This window comes from Dermacentor andersoni, chromosome 2, assembly GCF_023375885.2.
Source record: "Dermacentor andersoni chromosome 2, qqDerAnde1_hic_scaffold, whole genome shotgun sequence".
Lineage (NCBI taxonomy): Eukaryota > Metazoa > Arthropoda > Arachnida > Ixodida > Ixodidae > Dermacentor > Dermacentor andersoni.
Window position 1 is genome coordinate 87774148 of NC_092815.1, and position 21021 is coordinate 87795168.

Here is a 21021-nt window from a genome sequence, read left to right on the forward strand (position 1 = left end):
CCAATTTGTATTTTTATTAATGAGTGCTCCAATTCCCCCGCCCTTTCTGCTACCCTGCACTCTGTTGCAGTATTCCCATACATAATCAGGGTTACAGGGCGGTTGTTCCATGTCCCTAAGATGTGTCTCTACAAACCCATAAACCATTAAGTTCTCCTGCCTTAGTGCTTCAATTTCCTTCCATTTTAGCCTATTTATGCCACCTTGCATGTTAATGAACCCTATGTCTGACTTAATTCGGCTCTGGTGCTTATTCCCGTCGCCTCTCCTACAGTACCGATGTTTGCTTGTTTGTGGCTCCTGCCTCGAATCGTCCACGCCTACATTGCTTCTTTCAGGGCTCTGGGTCCCCCTAAAGAAACTGTTGCCTGGCGACCCATCCTGCCCCCTATCCTTTTGCCAGTGGCACCACTGTAGTGAATGCCATCCTGCCCAAAAGGCCGGAAGCCGGTTCCGTACACGTCTCTGTTGACCTCCATCACGCTGTACTCGAGTCGTCGGCTCAGACTCCAAACGACCCGATTGGACTCAACCACCCTCCTTTCTACCTGGTAAGTCTGGCCCTGGACCTCTGGGATAGTGCATGTGGTCACATGCACCCCCTCTCTAAGCTTACTCAGCCCAGTCTCAATGTGCCTCTCAAGGTCCTGGCTTCTCCCCTTAAGCACGTCATTTAGCCCAGCATGCATAATGACCAAGCTGTCGCTCTCCGTGCTGTCCCCTACCACTTCCCGCGCCTTGGCCATTGCTTCCGCCATGCCTTTGCTCGCTTGCGCCTCCACCTGTACTCGCCCGTCCGCCTTCACTCTCGCCATCACGCCTTGTTCGGCCCTCCCCACGTTGGAGTCCCCTATCACCAGGACCCTTCTGCGTGCAAACCGTTCGCCTCCAGCCTGTGTCCGCTGCCCCTCCCTTCGCGCCCGCTGGCGCCCCTGTGGCTGCAGCGTCGCCTCACTCGGGGCGTGTTGCGCTGCTTCACTATAACTACGCCGATTCACCGGCGGCGAGCTGACGACCGCTTGCTCTGGCTCCCTGCCTCCCACTTCGCCTGTCGGGTCTACCTTACTTTCTGAGTTTTTGCCAACGCTTTGATGTCCTGAACCGACATTCACCGCTGCCCGCGTCTCAAGCGCGTCGAGCCGCCTTTCCAGCTCGGCGCTTCTTTCTTTCTCTTCCTCAAGCTCGGCTACGGTCCTTACTAACTGCGCGGCCTGGGCCGCCTCCACCTTGACGAAATTGTCAACTTTCGCCTGCAGTGCTACCCGCTTCTCCTGCTCCTCCCTCAGGTCTGCCTTAAGCTCTTTGAACTTAGCCGCCCCATTCCCTTCCAGTTCTTGGACGGCTTACCTGGCGCGCTCGCACTACCTGCACGTGAAGCTAGATCCCTCCGCGTCTGCTAAATTCTGGAATTTAGTCTCGTCGAGGAAGCACCATCGCAGGCACTCATCGCACGGCACTTGCTCCCCGTCCCCCGCGACCTTCACGTTCTTCGATTTCATCGCTAGGCCTACGTCCCTATCTATAGGCCCAACGAGCAAGTTCGCCAAATCATTCAAGCAAAGCCGACCTCGACCGCTATCCCAAACAAAAATAAAGAATTATGGCTCCCTACTCCGTGTAAGAATCCGAAGAACTAGCTGAGAGAATTAAATAAGCCTATCAAATAGGTCCCTCCTGCCACCTAGGCCTAACGGGGGAGCCGCCAGACCTGGACAAAGCCGGTACGTTTACTACTCTTACCAGGAATTCAAAATTTGCGCCCCTACTCCATGCAAAAGAAAACACTTCTAAACACTAGCTAATAAAGATAAAAGAGCACTTAGCAACGAACGAAGTCGCTGCAGCCTCGAGCACAGGAGCGTCCGCGAGCCGCCTCACCCGGGTCGCGTCAAGCGAAAATTTTCGATCATGACTGCGCTGGCGTTGAGAGCGCCGCATGCGGGGCGAAATTCAACTAGCGGGGGGTATGCTTCTCCCATCTCTCGTTCGCACCGCCTTGATTGCCTTTTGCACTGCGCGTGTTTGAGCACGTTTCGTACCGCGCGCGGTGTGTGCCTACGTGCGCGTGCGTGGACGTTTTATTGGAAGGACGATGTACATTCTGTTTCACACTTTGGGGGCAACTCGGAGCGTATTGCATCGCGATGCGGCGAGCGCTTGAGTCAGGCGGCGGCAGCAGCTCGCGCAGGCTCAGGTGCTCGAGAGGCGGTGTCTTGAACGGCGTCGTCTGCTACGGCGGCGCGCGCTGGCCGCATTGTCCGGAAACGTTCTACTGTCAATTGCAGTGCGCCGATCTCATCGTTACTGCGTGAAATGAGCCAGTATTCTTTGCTAAGCGTTGTGCGACGCCCACTGATACGCCTCGAAGGTAAGTTCATCGCTGAAAGGTGCAGGGCAGTCATAGACGACGTACTGATTCCATACATTTTTGACGGCCCGTTCCTGGAAGGCGACTATATATTCTAACACGATAGGCCGCCGATCCACACTGCTCGTGTTGTGCAACAACTGCTGGAAATGCGCGCCGTCACTCTCTTGTAGTGGCCGCCTCAATCCCTTGGCGCCAACATTATCTAATATGTCCTGGGCTCGTTGAAAGTATCACTGGCGCACCATCCCCTCTATCAGTCGCCCGAGGATAGGCTTCGATCCACCATCGTCAGTGACTGAGACGTACTGCGAATAAACACATCCCTGATCAAGTCACTCTACACTTCACTGCCTTCCAGGATGAGCGCTGTCATCGCTGCCGCTGTGGACATGACGATATACTAACTGAAGTTCGGAACGTGACGTGTCCAATTCCCCGCCGGCGGGCAAGGTCTGTCTGGTGTAGTGAATGATCGTCGAGAAAAATCACTTCCAGCTCATTGTCTTAACCTAAAACATTCCTTTAATCGTATCCGTTTGTTTCATCGTGTTCGACCCCCATAGTTATCATTGTTGACTGCTTTTTCTCATTTCGAGTCAAATAAAGACTGAGCACGTTGCGCGCACATTTCGGTGCGTCTTGTCGCTGCTTATTAAGGTAGCACACACAGTGAAGAAATATACGTGCACGCGCTCAGTACCCCGGCCTTTCGAAAGAACAGCTCGAACAGCTCGTATTCGAACAGCTCCATTCGAAGAGCTCGTATTCGATATTAGATGCCTACTCCATACATCACAGGAGAAAGGACACCACGTGACGTTTCAGTGGCTGCCAAGTCAAGTCACTGCGGCGTCACTGGAAACGAAGACGCCGATAATGCCGCTCGGGCAGCTCTTGAAGACGCACAAGAAGAGGCCATACCGCTTTCACGATCCGACACAGCTAGCAGACTTCGAGTGCTTGCACAGGAGATCACGCTCTCTCTGTGGTGCACACCAAACAGCCAGACCAACCGGAGCAACCGTCAATACCACCTGCCCTCTTTGATGCACCTCTATATGCCAACTGGACTCCGCCGAAGAGAGGCGACTCTGCTTTATCGCTTATGGCTAGGGGTGGCTTTCACGAAATCTTACTCATTTCGCATTGGAATGGCCGACAACGCTCTCTGCAATGCCTGTCTTTGCGAGGAGACGCTGGAACACATTCTGTGCGACTGTCCTGAATATAATGTTCAGCGACAGTCCCTGGCATCCGTTCTAGCGCACCTTGACACTAGACCATTGTCCCTCGACATGATTTTCACATGCCGCCGACAGAAGACATCGCAGGTGAAGGCGACGAAGGGACTACTTCGGGTTTTGAAAGAGACGGGATTGTACAAGCGGCTGTGACAGTGTTATCACGTACCACGCCGGATTGATGGACTCTAGCGGACGATGTGTGTGTGCTGTGCTATGTGCTCTCTCTCTCTCTCCCTTCCCCATCTTTCATCGCCCCCATCCCTCTCCCATGTGTAGGGTAGCAAACCGATTAAGCTAAACTGGTTAACCTCCCTGCCTTTCCTTCTCCACTTTTTCCTCCTTTAAGAAGGTCGGTACGCTTGACGATTATTTTTTATGGCTGCAATGCGACGAAAGGGCAGCGTCTGCTTAGCCATGTAAGTGACGCTGAGCAGGTAATTGGAAACGACATCATATGTGCCGCCGGAAAAATCGTCGGCACATGTGAGGCGGTACATACATACGGCACATACGAGCTAAAGTCATTTTGCAGTTTCTCACAAGATGTCTGCTACAAATCCGTGTCGTCTCTGACGACAACAACGAACTTCCATCGACACTGCGCAGAAATAAAATATATCGCTGCATAGCACAAGTACGACATGCGCACACAACTTTAACTAGTACATCCCCTACAATATAGAATAGAGGCAGCAATGTAAATAGCTTGGCCATTTTTTAGCAGTGCTCAAGAGACGGAAGTTGAAAGTATCAGTAATTTTCAAGGGGGGTATGGTAGCGCGATTCAAAGAGGGGACAAAAGAAGACACAAAGGGACACACACAGCGCTGTGTGTGTCCCTTTGTGTCTTCTTTTGTCCCGTCTTTGAATCGTGCTACCATACCCCCCTTGAAGATGCATTACCAACAAGCCCACATTGCAACTCTCGTATCAGTAATAATTTCTGCTTCAGCAATGCCGGTGCGACCAAGACGCGGGCGCGTATCGTCCAGTAACTCGATCGTTCGGTGCAGGGATGAACTCCGGTCATGTTTGATGCATCGTGCACATATTCAATTTCTCGGCACGCGTGAACTGCGGCTACTGCTAGCGCATACAACAGAAGTGGTCTCCATTCTTGGGCAGCGCACACACAAACGAAACACGAGAAAGAAGACAGGACAAGCGCTGGTCGAACAACTGAAAGATTTTATATGAATGAAAGGATTATGCACCGAGTAACTATTAAATTCATGTGGGTTACATATAAAAACCGTCATACACTCAGGAGTGATCAATGAACGAGCTCGCTTCGTTTGCCAGTTTACTTCGTTCGGCGCACCGCAGTAATCCATGTCTGTCGTCTTCTTTTTTCGTACCATTTTCTTGTGAATGGACAGAATTTCACTGGTGGCATCAACCCTTTCGTGTTTACATTGCTGTCGTGACAGTTAACGACACAATAATAATTTCCTGTCATCCGAAGAGGCGCCGTCGCAAACAAGAGACGTCTCGCGAGCAGCGCGATTGAACGTGGGCGCGATCGTGAAGGGAAGCGGTGGCGGAAACCTACACCCGTTGGAGGAGAAATCGTTCCGCCAGGGGAGAATGCGCTGAATGAGGCGCATTCGAAATAGCCTTCGAGGTTGGAAATAGGCACAGAGGCAGCCGTTATGGCTTTCATGCGGAGCATGCGAAATCTATTTGGAATGAGCTCTCGAGGCGGCGCCAGTGTTACCAGCTGCCCCTGGTATGTGCATCGATCTTGGCTGACTCTTAAAGATATGTGCACCCTTTGGGGCTTATCTTGTCACACAACTATAATCGACATCTTCCTTGCTTGCGTTACCTTTCTTGAAAAATCTGCGCTCGCTACTTTCCTGTCGAGAATGCTATGTCACGCTGATAACGCGCATACCCTTCGTGATCTGGAAGTACCGGGCTCGCAGCGCTAAAGAAGAGAAACGCAAGCAAGGTACAGGTACATGACGATTCACGTAGTGGGACAACACACGCCCCAAAGTGTGCAATCTTTTTTTAGAGTGCATGCGTACACTGTAAATAAAGTTACACCTATAAGAGTGTTTCATGTGTCTACAACTTATCCCTTACACCCCTCGAAATGTATGTTTTCATGAAGAAACTACCAAATTTTACGAGGTTTGTTGCATTTAAAAGAAAAACTTAAAGCCTAGTGACTGTTGGTCTCGAATTTTCGAGTTAGGTTGTGGTGTTCTTATTAAATATTGGCAAAAATCGGAAATTTTCAACAAACTAAACTATCAAGTTTACAACTCTGTAACTCAACAACGAAAAATGATAATACAATTCTGTGAATTGTCTCTAATAGTACATCTAAAGAGGACAAAATTGATATGTTACACATGAATATAAAAAAAATAGTAATAGAGAAATACAACTTTTGCAGAACCCTTGTAACCAACGTAACAAATTCGCGCAATATTTAAAATGACGTATCGCATTTGTCCGCTTTGAACGATCTAATGGATGTCGTTTACAGAACCACGATATCAGTTCTTGATGCAGAGCTATGAATTTGTAAACTTCGTGCTTCTATTCTTTTCAAACGGTCAAACATTTGAAAATTCTTTTAAGAAAATTCAAGCCCTAAATCGAAATTCCGCTTCCAACAGTCACTAGAACTTAACTTTCTCTTTCAAATGCAACAAATTTCATTAATATCGGTCCAGAGGTTATCTCACAAAAACGTTTTTGCGTATTACATGCATTTGAATAGGCCGCTTCGGAGTTGGGCCCGAGCTAAAGCTTCCTCTTAAAGCAGCAATACACATAATTTACTAAGGTCATACATATTGTATCTATCCTCATCCTCAGTGAATAAGCGACCTTCTTATTGCATAATTACTAAAACAATATAAAAAATGCTATATATGCGGCCAAATCTTCAATTGGCGCAAGTCGCCTACTTATAAAACCGCAACCAGGTTAATAGGCACATAAAAGAACAGCGCGCACATCACAGCGAACAGATGAAAAGCAGCAGGCTATTTCATGAGATCAGAAAAGAGATGACAAGTAGCACAAGATGCAGCCCACTGCGTGACGCGCAGTAAGCGCTACCCTATTAATTGGCATTTATAACCGTACGTTCGAGGACACCGGTCAGAACGTAAGCGCCTGCGTGTTTTGCATAATTACGCGGTCTATTGTACATGCTTTTGTGTGTTAGTGATCAGAATATAATTGTTAATTGAGCAGACTCTCAAGACAGAGACTTGCAGAAATAATTTTACATTGATATCATCACTTTTACTACATTGACAAAATAAAACACTACATACACCCATCTGAAATGGAAACTTCGAAATATGCCCTTAGTCACCCTTGAATGCCTTAAGGGTGCAATACTGGTATTCTCGTCAGAGTAACGCCGTATTAAAAAAAAAAAGAAACAGCCAAAGATTAAGATGTGTCAAGAGCGTTTTGTACGGCATTCGACTCTTACGGACGTGAAGGGCTTTAGAGTGTACCTATGGCGTGCCCCAAATTTTAATTTGCACACAGCCGAACTTAGAATGAGTTTTAGGGCGCATGCTCTATATCTGTGCAGCGGGACACTACAAAGTCCTATTTACTCCCCTTTAGCCACTGCTGTTGCTCTGATTTACATCGTTGCTTTAAATGAAGGCGGACAAATTGTGTGCAAAGTAACAAGTTCTACAAAGCTCTAGATGTTCAGCCTGTGACGAAGAAGATCGGCAGGCTGAAAAGCCCCATTGCCATCGCGTGGCTCGTACCCTGTCACCTAATTAAACCGCCCGATTCTTGGCCAATCCCCCACTGTGGGTATGTGCCACGGCCACATAGGACAACAACAACAACAACATCGCTCGTTGGCTGCGCCCTACCTGCTGTTGCCGCGTTGGTCGCTGCTTCTCTACGACCCGAATAAACCCCCTTTACAATTGGTGGAGCTGCTGGTTACAACCGGAATTCTGGAACTTCGCAACCGGACGCTGCAGCCTGTCTTCATTATGCCGGAAGAAGGATCACCGCAACCACAACCCGCTGCCCCGGTGACTACCGTGGTCTGCCCCGGCCCGCTGCGTCAACGCGACCCACCCATCTTCAGCGGTACCGAAGACCATGACGTAGAAGACTGGCTCGCTGACTACGACCGGGTGAGCATCCACAACCACAGGGACGACACCAAAAAACTGAATTACGTATCGTTTTATTTGAGCGGTGTCGCCAGCGTGTGGCACCGCAACCATGAACGTGATCTCACGACGTGGCCAGCCTTCAAAACTAACGTGAAGGAGGTATTCGGGCGCCCCGCCGTTCGCAAGCTTCGCGCCGAGCAACGTTTGCGCAGTCGTGCGCAACAGTGCGGGGAGACATTTACAAGTTATATAGAAGATGTTGTCGACCTGTGCAACCACGTTGACGTCACAATGGCTGATGCCGAGAAGATCCGCCATATCTTAAAAGGCATTGAAGACGACGCCTTCCAGATGCTGTTGGCGAAAAATCCGGCGACAGTCTCTGAACTCGTCAGTCTCTGCCAAAGCTTCGACGAACTCCGCAAACAACGCCTAGCCACCCGCCAATCTCCTCCTCAGGCGACTTCAATGTCGAGCTTGGCGGTTTCCCCGGATAATACGTCGCTACTGCTACAGATCAAGGAGTTCGTCCGTGAAGAGGTGGCTCGTCAGCTTTCTCTGATTCCCCTCACACACGGCCAGTCGAATTCTCCGTTGGCGCCCGCTCTCCAATCTGTCATCAAGGCGCAGGTAGCCGACCACATTCCACCTTCTCTCCAGCAGGCTCCGGTTGCCGCTCCCCTGACGTACGCCGAAGTCGCTTCGAGGCCTGCACCACAGACCTACGGTCCCCTTCGCCCGCCTTTGCGCCCGCCCGTATCCGCTCCGGTCCGGCCACTGGTGCAGTATGCACGACCTCAAGATCATTGGCGCACGGAAGATAATCGGCCGATTTGTTTTTATTGTGGCCGTGCTGGACACGTAGCACGTCACTGTCGCCTCCTTACCCCCAACGTCCCCAACAATGTGCGTCCATATGCGCCACGTTTCCACCAACGCCGCAACTATTCGGACACCTTTGACTCTCCTCCTGTTGTCGACACCGCATTCTCCGCTGCTCGCCGTTCACCTTCTCCTCGCCGCCGCTCGCTTTCACCCATGCACCGGCGTCGGAGCCCTTTGCGTCAGGAAAACTAAATATCGCAGTTCAGGAGGCGAGAACTGCGGTGCCAGCGAAACGTATAAGGCCTCACACTTCCCCGAAGAACGTTATTGAAGTCGCAATAGAAGGAACATTGACGCTAGCACTTGTCGACACCGGCGCTGCACTTTCAGCGATAGATGCCCGTATTTGCCGCAAGATCGGAAAAGTGACGACACCGCTTTCTGGACTGTCTCTTCGAACTGCCAACGCGCAGCACGTCGAGCCATCCGGCGCCTGCACTGCTCGTGTCGTCATTCAGGACGTCCTCTATATCATAGAATTCGTCGTGCTGCCATCATGTTCACACGACGTCATATTAGGTTGGGACTTTCTCTCCACACATCATGCGATCATTGACTGCGCCCGCGCCGAAATCGAGCTGTTTCAGTTTTCGACTGATATTATCACTGACCATAAGGACCATTGCCGCAAAATCTCTGTTTCAGAAGACACCATTATACCTGCCTGGTCTTCCACCCTTGTCAGTATCTCTTGTGACTATGTAGATGACGGCACAGTACTCTTCGCTCCGTCTGAACTCTTAGTTCACCGCCGTTCACTACCACTGCCGTTCGCCGTCCTCGAGTTCAAAGCTGGCGCCTCTCTCATTTGCGTCTCCAACCCATCGGCTGAACCAATTACTTTACGCCGCCGTGAAAGCCTTGGCAGAGCAGAGCCACTGACTTTATCTTCAATATTTGACACGATGGACGACTCCACTTATATTGCTGCTCTCGAGGAATCGCGTCCACAGTCCCTACCGGGTTCTTTTACGCCAGCTATTGCCAGTGACCTTACGACGACGCAGCGCGACGAACTTCTTCGCTTGCTCCAAGGCTTCTCTTCCTCCTTTGATTGCCAAGCAACATCACTCGGCCGCACAACGACTGTTTCGCACACTATCGACACTGGGAGCCACGCACCAATTCGACAGCGTCCCTACCGAGTATCGGCGACTGAAAGACGCGTTATCAATGACCAGGTGAACGATATGCTCAATCGCGGTGTCTTCCAGCCTTCTAGTAGTCCTTGGGCATCCCCAGTCGTCCTAGTTAAAAAGAAAGACGGCTCCATACGATTTTGCGTCGACTATCGAAGGCTTAACAAGATTACCCGAAAGGATGTATACCCGTTGCCACGTATTGACGACGCACTTGACTGTTTGCAAGGAGCGGAGTTCTTTTCCTCCTTAGATCTCCGCTCTGGCTACTGGCAGGTGCCCATGGCGGACGCTGACTGTTCTAAAACCGCATTTGTAACACCAGATGGCTTGTATGAATTCACTGTGATGCCATTCGGTCTGTGCAATGCACCCGCCACCTTCGAACGCATGATGGACGGCATCCTACGTGGCCTAAAGTGGCATACTTGCCTCTGCTACCTCGACGACGTTGTCGTCTTTTCCCCTGATTTTCCGACCCATCTTCGGCGTTTACATCAAGTTTTGACCTGTCTCCGGAATGCTGGTCTCCAGCTTAACTTAAGAAAGTGCCAATTTGCAGCTCGAAAACTGACTATATTAGGCCACGTTGTCTCCAAAGAAGGCATTCTTCCTGATCCTGATAAACTTCGCGCCGTATCCGAATTTCCGAAGCCCACTAATTTGAAAGCACTGCGCAGCTTCATTGGCCTATGCTCCTATTTTCGACGTTTCGTTCGCAATTTCGCTACAGTGATCGCACCACTTAACCAACTTCTTCAAGGCGACAATGAACTTTCTGGTTGGTCGGAAGCCTCTGATGATGCCTTTACGACTCTTCGTCACCTCCTCACGTCTCCGCCAGTCTTGCGCCATTTTGATCCAAGCGCACCTACAGAACTTCATACTGACGCCAGTGGTGTCGGCCTTGGTGCCGTGCTCGCACAACGCAAGAACACTAATGCCGAATACGTCGTCGCTTATGCTAGTCGTGCCCTCACGAAACCTGAGACCAATTACTCAGTCACAGAAAAAGAGTGCCTAGCTATCGTATGGGCTCTTCAAAAATTTCGTCCATATCTCTACGGTCGACGCTTTGACGTGGTGACGGATCATCACGCTCTTTGCTGGTTGTCCAACCTAAAAGACCCGTCGGGCCGCCTCGCTCGGTGGGCCCTCCGAATCCAGGAATACGATATCCGTGTCGTCTATCGTTCTGGACGCAAACACTCTGACGCCGATGCCCTCTCGCGCTCCCCAGTTACTTCAGACAGCAGCACTTCTACTTATAGACATGACATCTCACCACTTGACATCCTGGACATGGCATCGGAGCAACGAAAAGACCCATGGATCGTCATGATATTCGACTTTTTATCAAATCCTCCGGCAACTTCGGCACCTCGAGCGTTACGCCGACAGGCGCAGCATTTCACAATCCGCGACGGACTTTTATACCGCCGCAACTACCAAAATGACGGCCGCAAGTGGCTCTTAGTAGTGCCTCGCCACCTACGACAAGATTTATGCTCCGCTTTTCATTCTGACCCGCAGTGTGGTCACGGCGGAGTGTCAAAAACTTACACACGGCTTCGCCTACGATATTATTGGCGAGGGATGTACACCTTCGTCCACAAATACGTGCGCTCCTGCATTGCCTGCCAGCGACGCAAATGTGTCCCGCATCTCTCCACCGCACCTCTCCAACCACTTCCCTGCCCAGCTCAACCATTCGACCGCGTCGGCATTGATATATACGGGCCTCTTCCATCTACTGGCGCTGGCAACCGATGGATTGTTGTGGCCGTAGATCATCTGACACGGTATGCCGAAACCGCCGCCTTGCCTGCTGCATCAGCAAAAGACATCGCCTCGTTCATACTAAACAACTTCGTTCTCCGCCATGGCGCCCCTCGCGAACTGTTGAGCGATCGGGGCCGCGTATTCCTCTCAGACGTCCTGCAGTCACTCCTATCTGAATGCCAAATTATTCACCGCACTACTACTGCTTATCATCCACAGACCAATGGCTTAACAGAACGATTCAACAGAACTCTTGGTGACATGCTATCAATGTATGTTGCATCTGACCACTCCAACTGGGATCTTGTACTTCCGTTCGTCACTTACGCATATAACACTGCCTCTCAAGCCACTACTGGATTCTCGCCATTCTTCCTGCTTTACGGCCGCCATCCCTCCAGCACCATTGATACTGTTCTCCCGTACCGGCCGGACCCTGCTGAATGCTCACCTGTTTCTGCGATTGCTCAGCACGCCGAGAAATGCCGACAACTGGCCCGTTCTTTGACGTCTGCTCAACAGTGCAGCCAAAAAGAGCGCCATGACCTCAATCCTCCCCCTCACCCTTTCCCCGTCGACTCACTCGTGTGGCTTTGGGTCCCGCCTGTTGCTGCTCCTGGCCTTTCGTCCAAGCTCCTCCCGAAGTACCACGGGCCCTACCGCGTGGTTGCACAAACATCACCAGTGAACTACGTGGTCGAACCCGTATCGCCATCTCCTGATCTCCGTCGACGAGGGCGCGAGACTGTACACATTGACCGGCTGAAGCAGTACTACGATCCGCCCACCTCTTCCTAAGTCGCCAGGATGGCTACTCTTCAATTCCGGGGGTGATTGTGACGAAGAAGATCGGCAGGCTGAAAAGCCCCATTGCCATCGCGTGGCTCGTACCCTGTTCGCTCGCTGGCTGCGCCCTACCTGCTGTTGCCGCGTTGGTCGCCGCTTCTCTACGACCCGAATAAACCCCCTTTACAAGCCCAACAGCTGGAACGAGCACCACATTAGTACGAACATCACCACATATTTGCTGCAGTTGCTGTCATATATCATCAGATTTATTTATTTTAGTTTTTTGTGACGAAGCTGCCCCAAACGCTTCCTAGGTCTTGCTTGACAAGCAAGTAGAAGGAATATTTAAGTGTATACATTTAACAAATTTTTGATATTCAGAGAATACTTCGCCACCATCGATTTCTTCTAAAGATATGAAAAAGCGAGTACTAGATACAGAACAGATCGTATTTAGAAAATGTACTTTCTACATGTTTTTGCTTTTTGCGGATATTTACTGATTTGGTCTCTGATTCCGAATGAAAAAAGGTATGGCAGAGAAATCAACTAGAAACACGTCCGGTTTGCTACCCTACACTGAAGGAAGGGGCAGAAGTATGACACGATACGGCAACTTTGTAGACTTAAGAAGGGGACTTTGTAGACATTTCACGGAAGCTCCGTGCGTTGGTGACATGCTCCGGAAATATTTTGCCTTCGAAACGGTCGTTAGTTGACCCGTTTTTACACGATGCCGCACGGAAGTTCTAAAGAAAGTAAAGCAGTAAGAACAGCCCTCTGTAAGGGACCAAGGTGTACAGCATCTCATCTTCGCCGCAGTAGAGGCACGGCGGAAATGCACAGGGCGGTTACGCCGAGATACCCACATAATCGGCTAGAATTGCTCCTTGCCAGCCGCAGAACTGCTGAGCGCGACCATGTTGTATTCTTTTATATTTAAGTAAAGGAGAAGAGAAAGCACACTTTTTAATGACTTTTTATGAATTCTATTCCCAAAATATTTGGCGTGAGAGATCTTTCTTTACTTTCTGAGGTTTATATTAATTTCACGGTGATCGGGGAAGAAAAATAATGAAGTAAGCACACTGTGGCAGAAAAACAAATGTAAAGATGATTTTCTTATGACTACTAGGGCACCTAAATTTACTTTCACTTTCGCCATCCATAGGGAACCTTCGTTCCATCGTTTGTTTGCTTTTGGCATATAGCATATGCCAAGTTGGATGAGCTCTGGGAATACTTATCAAAATATAAAATATATGTGCTCTCCTCCGGTTGTTTATTTGCACAAAATAAAAAGGGGGAGCGGGAGAAAAAAGCTAAACAACCATGAATGCGCTTGCTAACAGCAGAAGTGAAATTTACTGAAAAAAAATATTTATGTAGTTAGGAAAAAAATTGGTTTGTGGTATCTGTTCAGCCGGTAATTGGCCGCTGATTTTGTATGTGTAACGAGCCCCAAGTTCTCGGCTCCTGTGGGAGCGTCGGGTGCGCGACCCCTGTTTTGGTTGTACCCTGGAACGCGGACACTATTTAGGTCCTAATATTTTAAGAAAGGCTTGACTAATGCCATATCCACCTTAAAGCTACAACCACTGGGTGACGGACAATAACCTTGCGGAGGCATTGCTGCAGTTCCTGCGTGATACAGATCTGGAAGCTTCCATTTGACTTGCTTTTGTTCCTGATATGCCCTGCAGCAAATCCTCTCGAGTGAGAAAGAGAGAGCGAACATAGTGGTGAATTTAAATGCCAAATCTGCTAGCTAAAAACAATGTCATTATTCACTTTAATGAAGAAGATAACTCCAAAGAATTGTGCCTTCAGAGAGGTGCATCAAGTCTGACGCGAATTAGGACGTGTAGTTATCTAGCCGTGTTGCTGACAAGCGTCCTTCCTAGTATAATAGAAGGCCTTGAACTCATTTCCTAACTGACGTATCCACTTGTAAAGAATATTTCACTGCTTTATTTTAAAAACTGGATAATCCATGGTAGTGCAATATTTGGAACCAATTACTTTCCGTAATTGTGAAGCCTAGACAGTCATGGCTTTGGTACTCATAGTATGGGCTAGAATTGCTTCTTCTGTCATAGCTGCATCATGCTTTTAGAAAAATCTCTGCCGGCGAATAACTTAGCAACACCTGTGATAATTAGTGATTGAATGGGATATGAACGAATTAATAAGAATCAAGCTGTTCACTGTGAAAAGTTGACGCATAAAGTACTTTCATAATATGGACCGAACTAGAATTCGTGGTGAGTATGAGCAGGTTTAGGCTATGCGCTCGTACGGGACGTAAATTGGTACCATGACAATGCTTACTGACGACCACGTTTTCATAATATATGACTGTGCTCCTTAGAACTAGGAATCTCTCTTGAAGGGGGTAATGCTCTTCGTTGTCTGGCGAGCATGCATTGTGGCTCGCACAGTGGCCTATTGTTCTGCGAACTCCTACAAGATAAGGATAGCGTTTTACTACCGATTGTTCTTAGGATGATAGCAGACAATGCACTAACGCCGTCCTTTTCTTTTTCTCCTCACAGGCAATACAAAATTTTCTACTCGGCGGCACCGTACGAAACAGAGGTCTGGCAAGACGAGTCAGGTAATCGGCAGCGGTGCTCCTGTTCTGTGTTCATATCAAGATCTATCAGGGCAAGTATTAGAGCTTTCATTGTTTTTCTTTTCATTACGTGCTCTAGGTGCTTTCATTTTTTGGTTCTAACGGAACGTTTTTATGAAGAACGTCAATGTAGTCATCAGCTAGCTACCAGTTATACGCCTGCATGACCGCATGACCGCATGACACGCATGACCACCGCCGTGCCGGCGGTGGTCATCCCACCGTGCCGTTAGAGGTACACGTGCATTGCATAGCTGTCGTTTGTGTTCTATCACTGCTGTTGCCTGCATGCAATCTATGTCCTTCGTGAAAAGTGGTATCAATACCTCGTGTTGTGGTTCTGTAGCCCTTGCTTGGGTTCTATTGATACTTCATTATACATGTTGAAATATGGCGGAATCACATTGAGTTCTTTTGGGAATTCATGGTAGTTTTCCCGGGCTGCCAGTGGAGTGCGTTGCTTAGCGAGTGGCTTTTAGGGAACTGCTTCATGTCGAGGCGGAAATGCGCTTCTTGCTTAATTGAACCCACCCATAGCAGGCTGCAGTGTTCGGGAAAATACGGGCAGCTTTCGGAAAGCGCAAATTCAGACCAGCACTTCGGCAGCGAAAAGTAGAGCGAAAAAGAAAGAATGGCAACGCGCCTGTTTCAAAACAGTTATTTGAAGCTGACTATTTGGGTACCACCGCATGTCGCGAATCACTTGAAGAGAATTAAGGCAACGCATGTAGCAAATAAGATGGCGCTGGAGAAACCATGGTTATTCTACTGTACTGAACATTTCCAAGTTTTGTAATTCCGAATGTCCAAAAGCTGAAGAAATGTTCGACTGCATTTGGGGTGCTTTTTACCATTACTTGAGCGTTCGGTACTTGGGACATTTATTAACATTGGTGAAGTGTGGTTGCCTAATCATAACAACTTCACGTGAATTTTAATGGGGAAATCCGAGTGGGGCCCAAGCTAGAGGTTCGTCTCGAGGCCACAAACGTTGTTATCCTGACCAAAGACGAAACATGGCAGTAACGCCTTGCGGGACTGCCATGACCGCCAGAAGAAGCCCACAAGTGTAGGCGAGGGACGTGACCTTGGCCTAAATAAACAATAGCAATGGCGTCGGCGAGGCTATGGAGATAAAAACCCAGAACCTCTGCAACGTTGAAACCTAGTACCTCTGCCGCTCTGCGAGGTCAAGAAGATCAGTGCGTGAGCTTCTGCCTGGTTTCGAAACGTCCATTGCCATCGCGGTAAGTAAATGCGCTGTATATTCTTCTGACGTTGTTGCGTTACCGAGAGTTAATACGACCACTTAACCGCTTTGGAAACTGTACTTTGCAGCCCATTTCTTTTGCTTGTCGCGCCCGCAAGGAATTTGTGTGAAGCATGCTCCAACGAGGCTGAAACACATAACTTACACAAAGCAGAGCCTCCGAGATTCGCTCCCGCCGGCTAAACAGCCTATTTCTATTTACTGCGGCGAGTTAGCGATGCTGCAGCTGCAGCTGTAGATCCTTGTGATATACTAGCACGTACCTACTCTGGAGTATTGGCCAAGAATCTGGTAGGTCAAAGTAAAATGCAAAATACGAAGTCAAAATTGTATAATTGTTAAGTTAGAACCTAAAGATAAAGATTGGAGACCCTGAATGATTTTATGAAAATGAAAATTCTAGCATAACGATAAAAAATAAAACAATTCTAATTGAATTTGGGTGAAAGAAAAGGAGGCTTAAAATTTTGTATTCAGAGTTTACATCTCATTGATACTAAAAGAGTATCTTGGATGACAGCTCTAACGTACCCGTCGCTGTGCCCAATTGTAGAGGAACTCAATGATAGTAACAGTCAAATATAATCGAAGAAGGCGGAGTGGTGTTTCCAAGGTTCGTTTTCTTAAGCTAATAAATCGTCGACAAGAAATTACCAAAAATAATTTTGGTCTAATCTTCCCTACACATATGACAAATCGGTGAGGCTGCCAGACCAGTCCTGCATAAATAAAAATTTTAAGAAGGTATACGACAGCTAAGTGTTTGAAATTCGAGGAATTTGTCATATATGGTACAGAGAATTCCCGCAGCGTCATTTGCCTCCGAAATCTTGCAGCTATGATCAAGACTGATGTAGGGAGAACTTGAATGACTGGGCCAACTATCGACGTCTTCGCCAATTAATCTGTCGTTTCATTTAGAAATAGGCCTGTATGCCTAGGCACCAAGATTAAATGAATATTAGGTAATTATTAAGGTACTGATGGTTTAAACACGCGCAAAACCTGAGATTCATTAGGTGTTCTGAATGAAGCACACAAGGACAAAGAATCGGTTAGAATGGCTGCATAATCTATTGATTGGCTTAATTTACGAATGGCCAGTATACTACCGCTAAAATTCTGCAAGAAAGATTGGTACAATGTATGCAAGCCGCAGGGAAAATGACCAATCGAGAATAGGGCTGAATATACCAATACAACATTTTTTTATTTGCGTGGAATCAGTCGCTATTACCACATCTTTCTTTTGTGATTTCATTAGATAGTCCTGTAGTTAGCATATAACATTCGGTAAGATAGATGTTTTGCCTTACTTGGAAAGATATCATCAAATTATAGCTGAAAAGAATTTTCCCCGTCCCAAATGACCTTTACCTCTGTGATTCTAACCTTCAACGAATGAAAGCGAGCGTACAAAATTAACTTGATGTGTATAGTATCGAAGCCAATGTGCACAGAAAGACATACTAGGATGAGAAATGAACGCTGTTTGGCTACGTCATATAGTTGAATCCATCGTACGCCCTTAAAAATGTTTGTGCAACAAGTACAGAAACCGAGTTACAGGAGAAAGAATTCTTGCTTCTAGATACAAAGTAGTTTTTGATACATATTTAGGTAGCCCTAAATAGTCTTAGACCTCTATTGCCTGCTGCTCCAGAAGAACAAGGGGGCGAAGTTATTAGGCAGGCGCCCCAGAGTGTAACATGTACCCGAATTACAGGACAGGGCGTACATTCAAAAGGTAGATTGACAAGAAGGTAGACCTGAGCATCGCTTATCGGTAGTTGCTCAGTCTGCGTAATAATCCCACAGCTCGAACGCCCTTTTCTGCAATGTAATCTATCTGTGCACGCCATGAAAGAGAGCTTTCATATATAGCACCAATGTACTTTAAATCACCTACTTGTATAATGATATCGAGCAGATACGAAAGAGATATACGCTCGTATGCCCTGGGTCATTCAGAGGCAATACGAGGAATGAGCACTTATTCTCGTTTAGAGCCAGACGAACGGAATTTAGCCAATCTTCTAAGCAACCTTTGCAAATTTTCCTAAAGTGCGTGAATGTTCTTTGCCGATGACAAGAATGCAGGGTCATCCACATACACGTAAGTATGCGCATCCTCATGGGATGGGATGGAGCTCAGAAAAAAAAATTTAATAAAACTGGATATTGCAGTGCCCCCCTGTGGTGGAACACTTTTCGCCTTCTTATATGCAGTCGATGAAAAGCCGCTCTGAAAGCAATACAATTCTCTGGCACTTGAAAATTGTGTAATCTATGCTTGGATATATTTAGGGAACTTCAGTGGACGTTTGAAGCCCAGCACAACGGCGACCACTTCAGAAAAACGAGGGAGACGGGGGAGCACCCTAAAGCATCGATTCTAGGGACACTAGAGGAGACATGTTTGTAGGATTCGCGGAAAGGAATAAGCTCCGAATAATGAACACGTACTTCAGGAAGTGTAGCAACAGCAAGTGGACGTGGCAAATCCCTAATAGAGAAACAAGAAATAAAATAAATTTCATACTCTCTTCCAATCCCAGCATAGTGCATGATGTAGAAGTGTTAGGGTAAAGTGCAGTGATCATAGGTTAGTGAGGTCTAGGATTTACATCTATATGAGATCTTATCAAACATGGAGGAGACAACATGCTTGAAAAGTTTGCGGCCCTTTATACGAAATTTCTCACGACTTCAAGGGTCCCAGAGAACTAAGAGAATGCGAACAGTATAGTAATACACAAAAATGGAGATGTTAAAGAATCGAAAAATTATAGGCTCATTACCTTACTTACAGTATTGTATAAAATATTCACCAAGATAATTTCCGATAGAGCAAGGGCAACACTTCAGTCAACCAAGGGAACAGGCTGGCTTCAGGAAGGGATAATCTACAAAGGATCACATACTGCACGTGACTTTAACGAGGACCATATAAGGACGCACACAACGGCACTGATTCAATTTGGCGGCAGCAGTTGTGGCGGCATGTCCTCCTTCTAAGAAAATTCTTCTTGCCAACAGGTTGGTTTATTACTTCTGTACACTATCTAAAAATTAATTCTGCCGCAACTGCTGCCAAAAGTTCTTGTTTCACTGTTCGTAGTGTATATGCTTCACTATGCCTACCACAGCGGAACTGGCGAAAAAAATTGCCTCTCTTGAAGCAGTGCTGAACGAGAAGTTGGATACATTAATCGATGATTTAGTATCACGAATTAACATCAAGCTACAGAAATGTAGGACTAGGTGAGCATGCTTCCCTCTGTGATAGTGTTCAGTTCATGAACAAGGAACTAGACACGATCAAACTAAAACAGGAAGAACTCGTAACCTCAAACAAGGCGCTCTTATCGCGTAACGAAGCGCTCGAAAGAAAAGTGGCTGATTTAGAGCAATATTCGAGAATGAATAATGTGGAAATTAAGGGAATCCCTACATTGCAGGGTGAAGACTGCGGAGTCATTCTGAAGCGAATTGGCGATGCTATCGAGTACCCTCTCTTACCCGCTGATATCGACACGGCTCACCGTGTTGCCTCTAAGTCAAATGAGAAGAGCATCATTGCTCGCTTCTGCTCACGGGATAAGAAAAACGAGTTCATCAGGAAGGCAAGAAGAGCTAGGCTTCGCGCTGACCACATTGGTTTCACAGGTGGCACTAGCACACCTGTCTATGTAAATGACCACTTGACCATTGATAACAAGAAGATGTTCTCGAAGGCGCTGGCACTCAAAAAAGAAAATAAGTGGAAATACTTATGGACAGAAAACTGCCAGATAAAAGCCCGCAAAACTGATGATAGCAGGGTCTATCGCATTTTCACGGAGTCCGACCTTCGAATCTTCACGTGATTCGCTGTAAATATTTTTTTACCATTTTTTTCCATGGCCTTGCTCTACCCCGTTGACGTAAAATCTTGTCTTACCGCAAATAAACGATCACTCATTCACTTCAATGCTCGTAGCCTTCGTAAGAACATAGATGGAATTAATAACTTCATTGCCTCACTTCACCATGTCTTCACTTTTATCTGCATATCGGAGACTTGGCTTTCTGATTCCGACAACAACATGAGCGGTTTTCCATCTTATCAACCCGAGTATTGTCATCGTCCAACTAATAGCCATGGTGGCGCCGCCATTTTTGTTTCACAAGCTGTTACCTACGCTCGCAGATTTGATCTGGCAGTTAACGTGAATCATTGTGAGTCAGTGTGGATAGAAGTCGACCGGTCGTTCCTTAATAACAATAAGAACTTGATCCTTGGTTGCATTTATCGCTCACCGTCATCTTCCCTTAACGATTTCTTGCTTTCCCTTGATGCAGTATTGTCCAAGCTAGCTTTTGAAAATAAGGATGTGGTGATTGTAGGTGATATTAATATTAACTTACTTGACACTGAAGCAACCTCGTACACAACTTGCACAGATTGTTTTGCTGGATTCGGTTTTGAATCACTCATTGACTGCCCAACTAGGGTAGCCTCTCATGGGAGCAGTACGCTTATTGATCACGTGTTATCTAACATATCACCATCGCCTTGCTCCGGGGTTATTAATACTGACATAACCGATCATTTTCCTGTTTTTCTTACATTTAACGATGAAATACATGAGAACGATAATAGCTACTTTACTTCCGTATTTAGTGCAGATACCTTTATTGAGGCCCTCAGTGAAACTGATTGGTCGCCAATTAATTCTATGTCTGATCCCGAAGAAGCACTAAACAAATTCTGCACTTTATTTTTATTGGCCGTTTCGA

General features: G+C 47.3%; 1 protein-coding gene across 4 annotated transcripts in view; it reads left to right on the forward strand.

Annotated features, from left to right (window-relative positions):
- Positions 1–366: 366 nt before the first annotated feature.
- The window catches only part of LOC126541675 ((3R)-3-hydroxyacyl-CoA dehydrogenase-like), a 62708-nt gene continuing 42053 nt past the window's right edge, over positions 367–21021 (forward strand). For 2 of the 4 annotated variants that reach the window (XM_055076829.2, XM_055076831.2), the window contains exon 1: positions 14890–15001. Coding sequence is in view for 1 of the 4 variants with exons in the window: in XM_055076828.2 (XP_054932803.1) it covers positions 421–551; positions 14890–14951 (193 nt within the window). In the remaining 3 variants the exon portion in view is untranslated. Of the gene's footprint in view, positions 552–14889; positions 15002–16160; positions 16217–21021 lie in introns of those variants that run through there. The other 2 variants (XM_055076828.2, XM_055076833.2) reach the window with 2 other exon arrangements.